Here is a 12,885-nt window from a genome sequence, read left to right as displayed (position 1 = left end):
AGATCACACTGAACAAGAGAGGTGGAACCGTCGAAGCGTCCCAAATTCAAACCACGAGTTTGTTGACTGTTCCCGAAGTCTTTGTCTTTCTCATTCAGACATCAGACTTGATCCTACCCTTGAGAAAACAGCAGATGCAGATTTTTTTTACGGGCAACAAAGTTGACCAGAACAATTAGCAGGGCTGCCTTCATAAACTTTAAGATAAGAGTCAGAGTCAACACGCTCAGCTTGTTTACAAATTAAAGTGTCCGATGCAACGTATGAGTTTAACCCAAAACCTGCACGCTTTTCTCCGGTAAAGGTGTACAAAATTAGTATACAAAAGTAGTCAGGTCAATCAGGTTAGGTAAAAACGTCTTTCGGGTCGTCCTTCTGCTCATCACACCCAAGCAATTAAACAAGTTGACATTGACTAGTGAAATGGGGCCAAATTTCTAGTACGACCCAACAAGGTAAAAGGGAGCAATGCTTAAAACGAGAAACTCCCAGGTGTTGTTTGTGACATAAATATCACCATAAAATGGACATAATATTCATATTATTCATTAACTGCTGAACTTATCCTTGAACGGCCTTCTCGTCTTCACGAGGGCTGTTTTCTCCAATTTTCCAATGTCTCTTATTTGCACTTACTTAGCACGGTGCATCCACAAGTATAAGTCTCCAGAGCTTAGCTTAGACAGGGGTGAGTAATGTTGATCGTATGAACTACATCAAGGTTCTGTGCCAGATATTCCTACTAGCAACCGGTTAAGTTGATCATATCAACTTCATCAAGGTTCTGAAAGAGAAAAACCTGACTACCTAATGATCTTACCTCGAAACACTGGAAATATTTTCTGAACCTTGACACAACAAGCAAGCAACTCTTGTAGAGACAACTTTGTTTTCAGTAGGACTACAAGATAACTTCAGTATCGGAAGTACGAAAATATTCAGAGATAACGTCATACAAGATCACACTGAAAGAAATTAGTAGCTCTGTGAAGCTCCAAACATGAGTTTGATAACTGCTATGTGGTCAGGACTTGTTCCTTCAGAGATTGGACTAGAAACTATGCATCAGAGAAAACTTTAGGGGTGGCAAATTTACCTGCACAAGAGCATAATATTACATAATGGGACGAACAATTATTTAATAGGATCATCTTCTACGAACATGTCGGTGCTCCGAATTCTCCTTGTGCACACTATCCCAAAATAACCTGAAATTGGCTGATTAAATAGTATCACTAATCACTAAATTTCAAATATTACGCCCAAATGGCGAAAAAGAAGTGATGTCCCGGGCGCAACGTTTTGATTTGCTGAAGAGGATACCGATATTTCCAAATAAATTGACTGCAGTTTTTGTTTACATAAAACTCAAACTATTCTAACGAAAACTAAACCTAAGTTTTTGCATGTGGCTGCGTGCACCAGTCGATGCCAAGGTCAGGCCTCCTTTATGTAAAAAAAAAAACTAAGGTTTTGCAAGTAACAGAATAGACAGGTGAAATAGAAATGTGCATATATTGTTCCTACACAAAAAAGAATGGGCTTGCACCTTTTCAGAGTGGTGGAACCGAGCCTGAAAAAATCACTATTTCTGCATCCTTCGATGCTCTTCTCAACTTCAGGAGGTTCTTGAGGTCATCTTTTCCCAATTTTCCGTTGTCGTTTATGAACGCTCTTTTTAGCATTGGTGCATCTTCAAGTATAAGTTTCAAGAAGCCTAGCTCTGCACCGGAGCCAGTAAAGTTGATCATACCAACTGCACGAACATTCTGGAAGAGACAGACGTGACGGTCTATTGATTCCCAGAAATGCACTGCGGGTACTATGGGCTCATTGGAAGTGAGCTGAAAAGTACAAACTGTAAATTAACAAGAGCTATGGATTTTTATAATGTGTAGCAAGTCAAAGATTTACTGAATTCACCTGCACATTAATAAACTGCAGGTACGGCGCATGCTGAAATAAGCAGAGAGCAAGATTTGCTTCCTTCAGATTACCAAGATCTAAGTTCAGGCTTATCCTTTTTAGCCTGTTGAATGATTTCGGCAGCTTGAGAACCAAGAATTCATGTTCTGCACGCTGTAAAATAGCAACAGGTCCATAAACAAAATACCAACTGTGAAATAACAAGCACCAAGGAAAACCGGCATATCACAGATTTTTACCTCAAGTATTGGCCCAAGATATGAAATACTTTCAACATCAGAAAGAGAAGCAATAAATTGAGAAAAATTGAAGTTGCATCTGATCTTCGAAGCATCACTAGGGAGAGGTCTCAGTTTGATGACCGCCGAAGTAAGATATGGAGTATGCAGATTGAGGTGCTTAAAATGGCCATCAAGTGTTAGCATCTTGAGCTTTGTTGAATGAATATTGATATCGGCTAAGCTATAAATTCTATTGAGAATAAGCTTATTTAAATTTGGGCAACTAGCTACTAAATCCCCAAAATTGTTTCCTCCAAGAATATAGCAGCATTCCAGATGAAGAGTATGCAATTGTTTGAAGCCTTTCGATAGCAGTGGCAGCTGTGAAGTTGTCAGCCTACAAAAACACAGGTACACAGATTCCAGCTCATGACAGGAGAAAAAAGAAGAAGGGATCTTGTAACAGCCCCGCATAGGTGTTCGAATCTGAAGTTCCTTAATTCTCTTTCTTGAAAGAATGAGCATCCAACGATAGATGTGTCCTCCAGCGTATATTTGAACGTCTTTTGTATTCAGTCCAAACTTAAGAATTGGGCCATCGTGAAGGGACAGAAACATGTCAGTGAACTTAAGAAACCTGGATTTGTCATCATTTGCATTGCCATTTTCTGAAGTAAAATCATCTCCCCTGAACATCAGTTCGGTCATTGAAGTCCATGTGTACCTTCAATTCCTTGACAAGAGGCAAGTTGCAACAGCTTCTTTTATTGGCAGACAGCAAAGAATTTTGTCCTTGAGGCCATCTGGCAGATTGCTGATGAAATCTTCATGTGCGACAGATTTACATATTTTCCTCGAGGAACGCCTGTGGTCCATTTGGTACACTTCTACTGTGAGAACCTGCGAGGTGCGATAAAGCAACTTACAAGTCTATAACATGCCACACATCATAACATGTCCATTAGACATAGGGCAAAAGTAGACAATCCGTAATTGGATAGATTCCGGTTCTTGAAATGATATCCTACCGAAACTAAAAGATATAGGAGTAGTACACAATAAATGATTAAGGAAATATTGCCATATGAGGAATTTGGCATCTACCACCACAGTTCATAGGAAAAGGTTAAGTGGCACCACTATAATTGATTGGGCATCTCAACGCAATGTGCACCACATTGCTGCTACAAATTCTGTCACATGATTAAGATTACGGTTCTCGGCTAAACAATCTGTACATGCAGGTGAACTGGGCCACTGAAGATGCCATTGCTCTAATTTCTGGTTACCTACAAGAGGGGCAGAGGGCACACATGTCTAAATCCTTGGCCTCTTGTAAATCCTGGTTAACTGAGCCATCTACACAATTACGTACACTAACCCGAGATAGACTGTGTTGGCTTGTTTTGCAAAACTGAAGCAGGCAAATGGCGTAAAATTACAGCACATACTAGCCTAAAATCCCCAAAGACATCGTCGAAACATCACAACATACGAATCGCACCCGAAGGTGTCGCAATAGCGCGGGCGGAGCGAGCATACAAGGAGCAACGACACGGAGCCAAGCCGAAGCTAGCAGGCGAAAGCGAAAGACAAGCGGGCCTCACCTAGGGTTTGGCGGCTGCCTCGGACCTCTTCCTGTTCCCGGCGCTTGCCGGGTTCCCGTCACCTCCTCCCGCTGCGGCCGCCTGCGCTGGTCGTGGAGAGGCAGCACTGCGCCGGGCCGACCCAACTGAGAGAATGCGGCGGCGGCCGGCGAGTGGATACCGATTGCCGAGCAGGCGGCCAGGTGCTTGCGAGCAGCCGAAGCCGAAGATCGAAACTGGGTCCCCTGCTAAGGCTCCTAAATCGCCCGTGAGTTATCCCCTCTCCCGTGCTACAGTCGAGAGAGGCGATTTTGAGAGTCGTCGGTCGTTCCCCCCCGTTTCTCCGGCGCCGCCGTCGGTTCTCCCCCTCTCCTCCATCCGCTGTGGCGGTGGGAGAGGGGGGGAACCGCGGATCTGGTGTCCGGCTTGTAAATAGGGCGTGGACGTTGGTGGCTGGCGGCGGCGTCCGAGTAGGAGCGGCGTCGGCGTGGTCAGCCTCTTGGTCTCCGCGGATCCAGCTCCTCCTCGCCGGTGCTGTGTGTAGCGGTGATGGATCTGTCGGAGTTCCCCCGCGTGGATGGCGTAGCGACGGGGCCGTCTTCGCCTGGTGGGGATCCCGTCCTCGGGCCTTCGGTCGACGTGCCGCCGTTTCCTCCACCGACGACGCGAGGCTACTGAGGTACGTGTTCTGGAGGGTGCTTGGACGCTGGATGCCGGGAGGAGAAGGTGACCCAGGAGCGGGATGGTGGCTTGATGGTGGTGGTCTCGGGCGCCTGTTTGGAGGCCTGGACCTGGAGTGGCGCGAGCTCGGCGCGTCGTGCCGACCGATGATCGTTCATCGTCTTAGATCCAGCTTTGTAGCTGGTGGTTGCAGCGGTTCAAAACGCCTTTGGCTAGGGGCTCTTGCTGCTCCTTCTGTTGGTTTAGATGTGTGGTTCTTCCTGGTGTTCTCTTCTTCCTTCTTGCTTGTTCCTGTGTTCGACTTCGATCTTGTGCTAAATCTGTACTTGTTCTTGTTTGAATGAATATATGCTCTTTATTCTCAAAAAAAAGAAACTGGGTCCCCTGCAGCCTCCCCGCTTCGCTTCAAGTGCGGTTCGACTTATTGTCGGATCGAAGCTGCTGTGCATACGACCTTACTTGTCCGATGTGCATACGACTCGTCTCTGCACCTTGAGATGCCCACGGCCTGATTTGATGTACGGAGTACAAGTATGGGATGTACATGGTCGTACGTGTAGCAGCGTTCTCATCGGATATCATTAAAATGCAATTGTAGTATACCCTCCATTGCAGCATACCCTCCCTATTCGTAGCAAAGCTTTCATGCCATTGTAGTATTGTTGCAGTATTTTTTCCAGCGATGTGTTAATAACGTACAAAAAGTATATGTCGTTATCACTGGATACCACCAGAGCTACAGGACCACTCGATGGGGATTGTAGATTTTTCTGGAACTTCTCATCTCTCTCTATTCCTCACTGGTTACAAATATACAAAGTACCTTTTACAATTCCACCCTCCTATACTTCTAGTATTACACATAAGTACACCAACACTCCCCCTCAAGATGAGGTGAAGATGTCAATGAGCCTCATCTTGCTACAAATATTTACAAATGATACCACACTCACACCTTTTGTCAAGATATCTGCTAGTTGATCTGATGACCTAACATAAGTAATTTTGAGTACACCTTTATCCAGTTTCTCCTTAATAAAGTGCCTATCTATCTCGACATGCTTAGTTCGATCATGATGAACCGGATTGTGAACTATGGATACGTTTGGTTTTGAGCCAACGACAGCCTTACCAAAAAGTTGGCAAGCCCATAGTCTACTAATCCTGTTTGGTTGGCTTCCAATATTTTGGCTAGCCCATGCCGAAGTGTGCGCTGCAGTTCATTTTTCAGCCAAATCCTGGGCGAGACGAGGGCGGCCGATTCGTTCGCCAAAAATTTGGTCACGCCCGCGAATTGGTAGGGCAAGACGGGGCATGAACCAAACATATCCTATGTTAATAGCAGCTTGGTTATCACAGTACAAGCAAATGGGTACGTTAACAAGCAGTCCAAGCTCTGACAATAGTATCCTCAACCACATCAGTTCACATAAACCTGATGCCATAGATCTAAACTCAGCTTCAGCTGTTGAACGTGCAACTACACTCTGCTTTTTACTCCGCCAGCTAACTAAATTTCCACCCAAAAACATGCAATAGCCAGCGGTTGACTTTCTATCGTCTAGACATCCAGCCCAATCAGCATCAGTATATCCTTCTATTTTAAGATGCCCATAATTAGAAAATAAAATTCCTTTACCCGGGCACCCTTTTAGATACCTTAAAATTCTGTATACAGCATCCAAGTGGCTGGTTCTAGGGTCATGCATGTATCTGCTCACAATACTAACCGCATATGCAATGTCTGGTCTAGTATGTGATAAATAAATTAAGCGCCCCACTAATCTTTGATATCTACCTTTGTCCACTGACTCACCAGAATCCGCTAATATTCGAAGATTTTGCTCAACAGGTGTGGGTGCTGGTCTACACTCTAACATTTCAGTCTCAGCAAGTAAATCAAGTACATACTTCCTTTGAGAGAGATAAATACCTTGTGCACCATAAACAACCTCAATCCCAAGAAAGTAGTGAAGGTATCCCAGGTCTTTGACTTCAAATGAACATGCCAATGCCTTCTTTAACCTCGATATTTCTTCATCATCATCACCTGTAATTACAATGTCATCAACATAAACAACCAGAATGGTAACCTTGTCATTATGGCGCTTAAAAAATAAAGTATGATCTGCATTGCTCTGTCGATAGCCCAGCTTGCACACTTCATTTCTAAACCTCCCAAACCAGGCTCTAGGTGATTGTTTAAGCCCATACAAGGATTTCTTTAATTTACACACCTTGCCTTCAGTTTCTTTACTACCAAAACCTGGTGGAATTTCCATATACACTTCTTCATATAAGTCCCCATGAAGAAAAGCATTTTTAACATCCATTTGGTACAACTTCCACTTATTATTTGCTGCTATCGATATGAGCGCCCTGATGGTGTTCATTTTTGCCATAGGTGCAAAAGTTTCATCATAATCTACCCCATATGTTTGACTGTACCCTTTAGCCACCAACCTGGCCTTATATCTTTCTACCTTTCCCTCTGAATTTTGTTTTACCGTAAATACCCACTTACAACCAACAACCCTTTTATTAGGAGGAAGTGTAGTAAGTACCCATGTGTTATTCTTGTCAAGTGCTGCCATTTCTTCTAGCATGGCATCTCTCCATGTGGGGCACCTCTTCGCTTCCTGCCAATCATGGGGAATGGGTACAGCCGAGTCAAGTGCAACAATAAAAGCTCTATACTGAGGTCCCATAGAAGAATATGAGACATAATTAGAAATATCATATTGGGACAAATGTGATGGCAGTTTCCTAGTAGTGGAGCGAGGTTGTTTCCTCTGAGCTATAGGGATATCAAGATCATCAAATGGAGTAGAAACTATACCATCACTTGTAGAGGGACTTGAACTTGAGTCATGTAAATCTGGCTGTATTTGAGCGTCAGGATTCTGACTCAAAGAGATTTCTTCCTCCCCTTGCACTTGATCATCCTCAGCTCTCTGTCTCCGTGAGTACACCTTAAGGTTTTGTGGCCACCTTGATCTTTCAGTTTGATACTCTTCCTGCTCCCCCTGAGTGTGATCTCGTTCAGCATTTGATGTATCGTCATCTCTACCACCAGGATCATCTCCTGTTGGATGCTTGATAACCCACAAGTATAGGGGATCGCAGCAGTCTTCGCGGGTAGTAAAACCCAATTTATTGATTCGACACAAGGGGAGACAAAGAATACTTGAAAGCCTTAACAACGGAGTTGTCAATTCAGCTGCACCTGGAAACAGACTTGCTCGCAAGAGTTTATCGAGGTAACAGTTTTATAGCAGTAGCAGTAGTGAAATAACAGCAGCAGAGTAACAGAGACAGCAGTAGTGAATATAGTAAACAGCATGATTAAAATACTGTAGGCACGGGGACGGATAACGGGCGTTGCATGGATGAGAGAAACTCATGTAACAATCAAGCAGGGCATTTGCAGATAATAATAAAACGGTGTCTAAGTACAAAGCAATCAATAGGCATGTGTTCCAATTATAGTCGTACGTGCTCGCAATGAGAAACTTGCACAACATCTTTTGTCCTACCAGCCGGTGGCAGCCGGGCCTCAAGGGAATCTACTGGATATTAAGGTACTCCTTTTAATAGAGTACCGGAGCAAAGCATTAACACTCCGTGAACACATGTGATCCTCACATCACTACCATCCCCTCCGGTTGTCCCGATTTCTGTCACTTCGGGGTCATTGGTTCCGGACAGCGACATGTGTATACAACTTGCAGGTAAGACCATAAACAATGAATATCATGATGAAACAATAACATGTTCAGATCTGAGATCATGGCACTCGGGCCCTAGTGACAAGCATTAAGCATAACAAGTTGCAACAATATCATCAAAGTACCAATTACGGACACTAGGCACTATGCCCTAACAATCTTACACTATTACATGACCAATCTCATCCAATCCCTACCATCCCCTTCAGCCTACAGCGGGGGAATTACTCACACATGGATGGGGGAAACATGGCTGGTTGATGTAGAGGCGTCGGTGGTGATGGCGGCGATGATCTCCTCCAATTCCCCGTCCCGGCGGAGTGCCAGAACGGAGACTTCTGGCTCCCGAGACGGAGTTTCGCGATGTGGCGGCGTTCTGGAGGGTTCCTGGCGACTTCGTCAATTGGTATCGCGTTTTTAGGTCGAAAGGGCTTAAATAGGCGAAGAGGCGGAGTCGGAGGGGCGCCAGGGCGCCCTCCCCATAGGCCGGCGCGGCCAGGGGCTGGCCCGCGCGGCCCTATGGTGTGGGGGCCCCAGGCCTCCCCTCTGACTCCCCTTCGGTGTCCTGGTCCGTCTCGGTGAATTATGATCTTTGGTCTTCCTTTCGTCGAATTCCGAGAATATTGCCCGAACAGCCTTTCTGGAACCAAAAACAACAGAAAACAGGAACTGGCACTGTGGCATCTTGTTAATAGGTTAGTTCCGGAAAACGCATAAAAACATTATAAAGTGCAAGCAAAACATGTAAGTATTGTCATAAAACAAGCATGGAACATCAGGAATTATGGATACGTTGGAGACGTATCAACATCCCCAAGCTTAGTTCCTACTCGTCCTCGAGTAGGTAAACGATAAAAAAAAAAATTTCTGTAGTGACATGCTACTTACATAACCTTGATCATACTATTACAAAGCACATGAGATGAATGAAGTGACTCAAGGCAATAATCTATAGTTGCTAACAAATAGATAACATATAGCAAAACTTTTCATGAAGAGTACTTTCAAGACAAGCATCAAAAGCCTTGCACAAGAGTTAACTCATAAAGCAATAGATTCAAAGTAAAGGCATCGAAGCAACACAAAGGAAGACTTAAGTTTCAGCAGTTGCTTTAAAGTTTCAACATGCATATCTCATGGATAATTGTCAACATAAAGTAATATGATGAATGCAAATAAGCAAGTATGTAAGAATCAATGCACAGTTGACGCAAGTGTTTGCTTCTAAGATGGAAGGAGGTAGGTAAACTGACTCAACATAAAGTAAAAGAATGGCCCTTCGCAGAGGGAAGCAGGGATTAAATCATGTGCTAGAGATTTTCAAGTTTTGAAATCATATAGAGAGCATAAAAGTAAAGTTTTGAGAGGTGTTTGTTGTTGTCAACGAATGGTAGCGGGTACTCTAACTACCTCATCAACCAGACTTTCAAGAGCGGCTCCCATGAAGGATGTTATCTCTACCAGCAAGGTAGATCATCCCTCTTCTCTTTTGTTTACACATGTACTTTAGTTTTATTTATGGTTGACACTCCTCCCAACCTTTTGCTTTCACAAGCCATGGCTAACCGAATCCTCGGGTGCCTTCTAACATTCACATACCATGAAGGAGTGTCTATTTGCAAAATTAAGTTGCTTACTGATGAATCAGAGCAAAACATGTGAAGAGAATTATTAATGAAGGTTGATTAATTGGGGGCTGGGAACCCCGCGCCAGCTCTTTTTGCAAAATTATTGGATAAGCGGATGAAGCCACTAGTCCATTGTGAAAGTCTGTCAAAAGTAAATGACAAGATCGAAAGATAAAACACCACATACTTCCTCATGAGCTATAAAACATTGACACAAATAAGAGATAATAGCTTTTGAATTGTTTAAAGGTAGCACATGAAGTATTTGCTTGGAATGGCAGGAAATACCACATAGTAGGTAGATATGGTGGACACACATGGCATAGGTTTTGGCTCAAGGTTTTCGATGCACGAGAAGCATTTCCTCTCAGTACAAGGCTTTGGCTAGCAAGGTTGTTTGAAGCAAACACAAGTATGAACCGGTACAGCAAAACTTACATAAGAACATATTGCAAGCATTATAAAACTCTACACTGTCTTCCTTGTTGCTCAAACACTTTTACCAGAAAATATCTAGACCTTAGAGAGACCAATCATGCAAACCAATTTCAACAAGCTCTACGGTAGTTCTCCACTAATAGGTTTAAACTACATGATGCAAGAGCTTAATCATGATCTACTTGAGAACTCAAAATAATTGCCAAGTATCAAATTATTCAAGACAGTATGAGGCATTTTCTGTTTCCAACCAAATATCAATAAGTGCAGCAGTTTTCAACTCCGCCATGAACATTAAAATAAAGCTAAGAACACCAGTGTTCATATGAAAAAGCGGAGCGTGTCTCTCTCCCACACAAGGATTGCTTGGATCCCAATTTATTCAAACATAAACAAAAACAAACAGACGCTCCAAGTAAAGCACATATGATGTGACCGAATAAAAATATAGTTTCAATAGAAGAAACCTGATAAGTTGATGAAGAAGGGGATGCCTTGGGCATCCCCAAGCTTAGACGCTTGAGTCTTCTTGAAATATGCAGGGATGAACCACGGGGGCATCCCCAAGCTTAGGCTTTTCACTCTTCTTGATCATATATCATCCTCCTCTCTTGACCCTTGAAAACTTCCTTCACACCAAACTTCTCATAAACTTCATTAGAGGGGTTAATACTCAAAAAAAAACTTGAATCCACCTTGGTCCTGTAGTGACATATTGCAAGTACTCAATAAAACATTAGCTACAGCTCTCCACGTCTAGAAAGCCTTGCTTAAGGTCCACAAGAGACAATGCAAAAAACAGAGACAGAATCTGCCAAAACAGAACAGCCAGTAAAGACGAATTTTAAACAGGTACTTCCGTTGCTCAAATCAGAAAACTCAAAACTAATGAAAGTTGCGTACATATCTGAGGAACACGCACGTAAATTGGCATATTTTTCTGAGTTACCTACAAAGAAAACAGCCTAGATTCGTGACAGATAGAAATCTGTTTCTGCGCAGAAATCCAAATCTAGCATCAACCTTCGATTAGAGGCGTCACTTGGCACAACATTGCAATAAAATAAAGATAAGGAGAGGTTGCTATAGTAGTAACAACTTCCAAGACTCAACAAAACAGTAGCAAAATAAACATATGGGTTATCTCCCAAGAAGTGCTTTCTTTATAGCCATTAAGATGGGCTCAGCAATTTTGATGATGCACTCGCAAGAAATAAGAGTTGAAGCAAAAGAGAGCATCAAAAAGCAAATTCAAAACACATTTAAGTCTAACCCACTTCCTATGCATAGGAATCTTGTACACAAATAAATTCATGAAGAACAAAGTGACAAGCATAAGAAGGTAAAACAAGAGTAAATTCAAAATTTTCAGCATATAGAGAGGTGTTTTAGTACCATGCAAATTTCTACAACCATATTTTCCTCTCTCATAATAATTTTCAGTAGCTTCATGGATAAACTCAACAATATAACTATCACATGCAGCATATTTCTCATGATCCATAAACATATAATTTTTATCAAGCTCAAAAATAGCGGGATTAAAACTTTCAAATCCACTTTTATCAATAATATAATAAGATGATTGATCAATCTCAAGAGATATGAGACTCCTAGATAAAGTCAAGACCTTTCCAATCCCATTTTCATTAGTAGTACAATTAATATTATCAAGTAACATAGGACCATCATCTAGAGATTTATCATAAACATTTGCCAAGCAAAACTCTTTAGTACCATGCATTTCGACATCAGGCACAAACAAAGCATTATCATAAGATTTATCAAAGTAGCATGGATTATCATAGATAACAGTAGCATAATTATTCTCACAAGTTTTACTCATAGGGAATATTTCAAGAGAATCCACATGAATATAACATTCATCCTCCTTTGGTAAGCATGGAGGACAATCAAATAGTGTAAGAGATAAAGAGTTACTCTCATTAGAAGGTTGGCATGGGTAGCTAATCTATTCTTCCTCCTTTTGTTCATCACTCTCCTCTTCTTTTTCATCCAATGAGCTTTCAGGTTCATCAATTTCCTCCTCTTTTTCATCCAATGAGCTTTCAGGTTCATCAATTTCTTCTTCCACTGGTTCCTGCAAATTGTGAGTGCATTCTTGTGCATTAATGAGTCTCTCTTTATAATCAATGATATAAGGATTATCAGTGTAACTTTCATTGCAAAAATTAAGGATAGAAGAGACATAATCTTTAAGGTCCTTACAAACAACACAAGTTTCATAATTTTTAACCATGAAGGATTCTATCTCAGAGGCTCCCATAAATATGACAAATTGTTCTACCTCTTCAAACCCAAAATGAATATAGCTATTCCGATTATAGTTCTTAATTAAAAATTCCTCACTAAAGCCACATTGAAATTTAAGATGTTTAGTGTCCTGTTGAGAGCAACAGTTTATATCATGGCGTTTAAGCAAGATTTTAGCAATTGTATTCAATTTTTCTATCACAGCACTCATCACTTTTCCCGCTCTTGATTCTCTATAATTATTATAATATTCTATAAGCTCCAAGTAGGTTGTAGGTTCTCCCATAGCAACAGTTTTTAATTTTTCGGTTTTTCAAATTTTTATGGATTTTTGGGTATATGAGGAAAGTAAAACAAAACAAAAACAAAAGTAAACTAGGCAAAATAATACTAGACGGAAATA

At 42.0% G+C, this 12,885-nt stretch overlaps 1 protein-coding gene and 1 long non-coding RNA gene across 2 annotated transcripts; both read right to left on the bottom strand.

Moving 5' to 3' along the window:
• Positions 1-673: 673 nt before the first annotated feature.
• LOC127313784 (uncharacterized) lies at positions 674-3,976 on the bottom strand. The gene is made up of 5 exons (XM_051344254.1): positions 3,755-3,976; positions 2,166-3,047; positions 1,924-2,079; positions 1,550-1,844; positions 674-1,096 (listed from the first exon to the last, which is right to left on the bottom strand). The coding sequence occupies exons 2-4, from the start codon at positions 2,853-2,855 to the stop codon at positions 1,554-1,556; spliced, it is 1,137 nt and encodes a 378-aa protein (XP_051200214.1). The 5' UTR covers positions 2,856-3,047; positions 3,755-3,976; the 3' UTR covers positions 674-1,096; positions 1,550-1,553.
• Positions 3,977-6,028: 2,052 nt separating this feature from the next.
• On the bottom strand, positions 6,029-7,505 carry LOC127335266 (uncharacterized). Its single transcript, XR_011745041.1, has 3 exons — positions 7,254-7,505; positions 6,979-7,053; positions 6,029-6,464 (listed from the first exon to the last, which is right to left on the bottom strand). It is a non-coding gene; the product is annotated as an uncharacterized lncRNA (long non-coding RNA).
• Between the last annotated feature and the right edge of the window lie 5,380 nt (positions 7,506-12,885).

The sequence above is a fragment of the Lolium perenne genome, chromosome 1 (assembly GCF_019359855.2).
Source record: "Lolium perenne isolate Kyuss_39 chromosome 1, Kyuss_2.0, whole genome shotgun sequence".
Lineage (NCBI taxonomy): Eukaryota > Viridiplantae > Streptophyta > Magnoliopsida > Poales > Poaceae > Lolium > Lolium perenne.
Note: the sequence above shows the minus strand (reverse complement) of the source record. Positions and strands in the feature narration are given on the sequence as shown.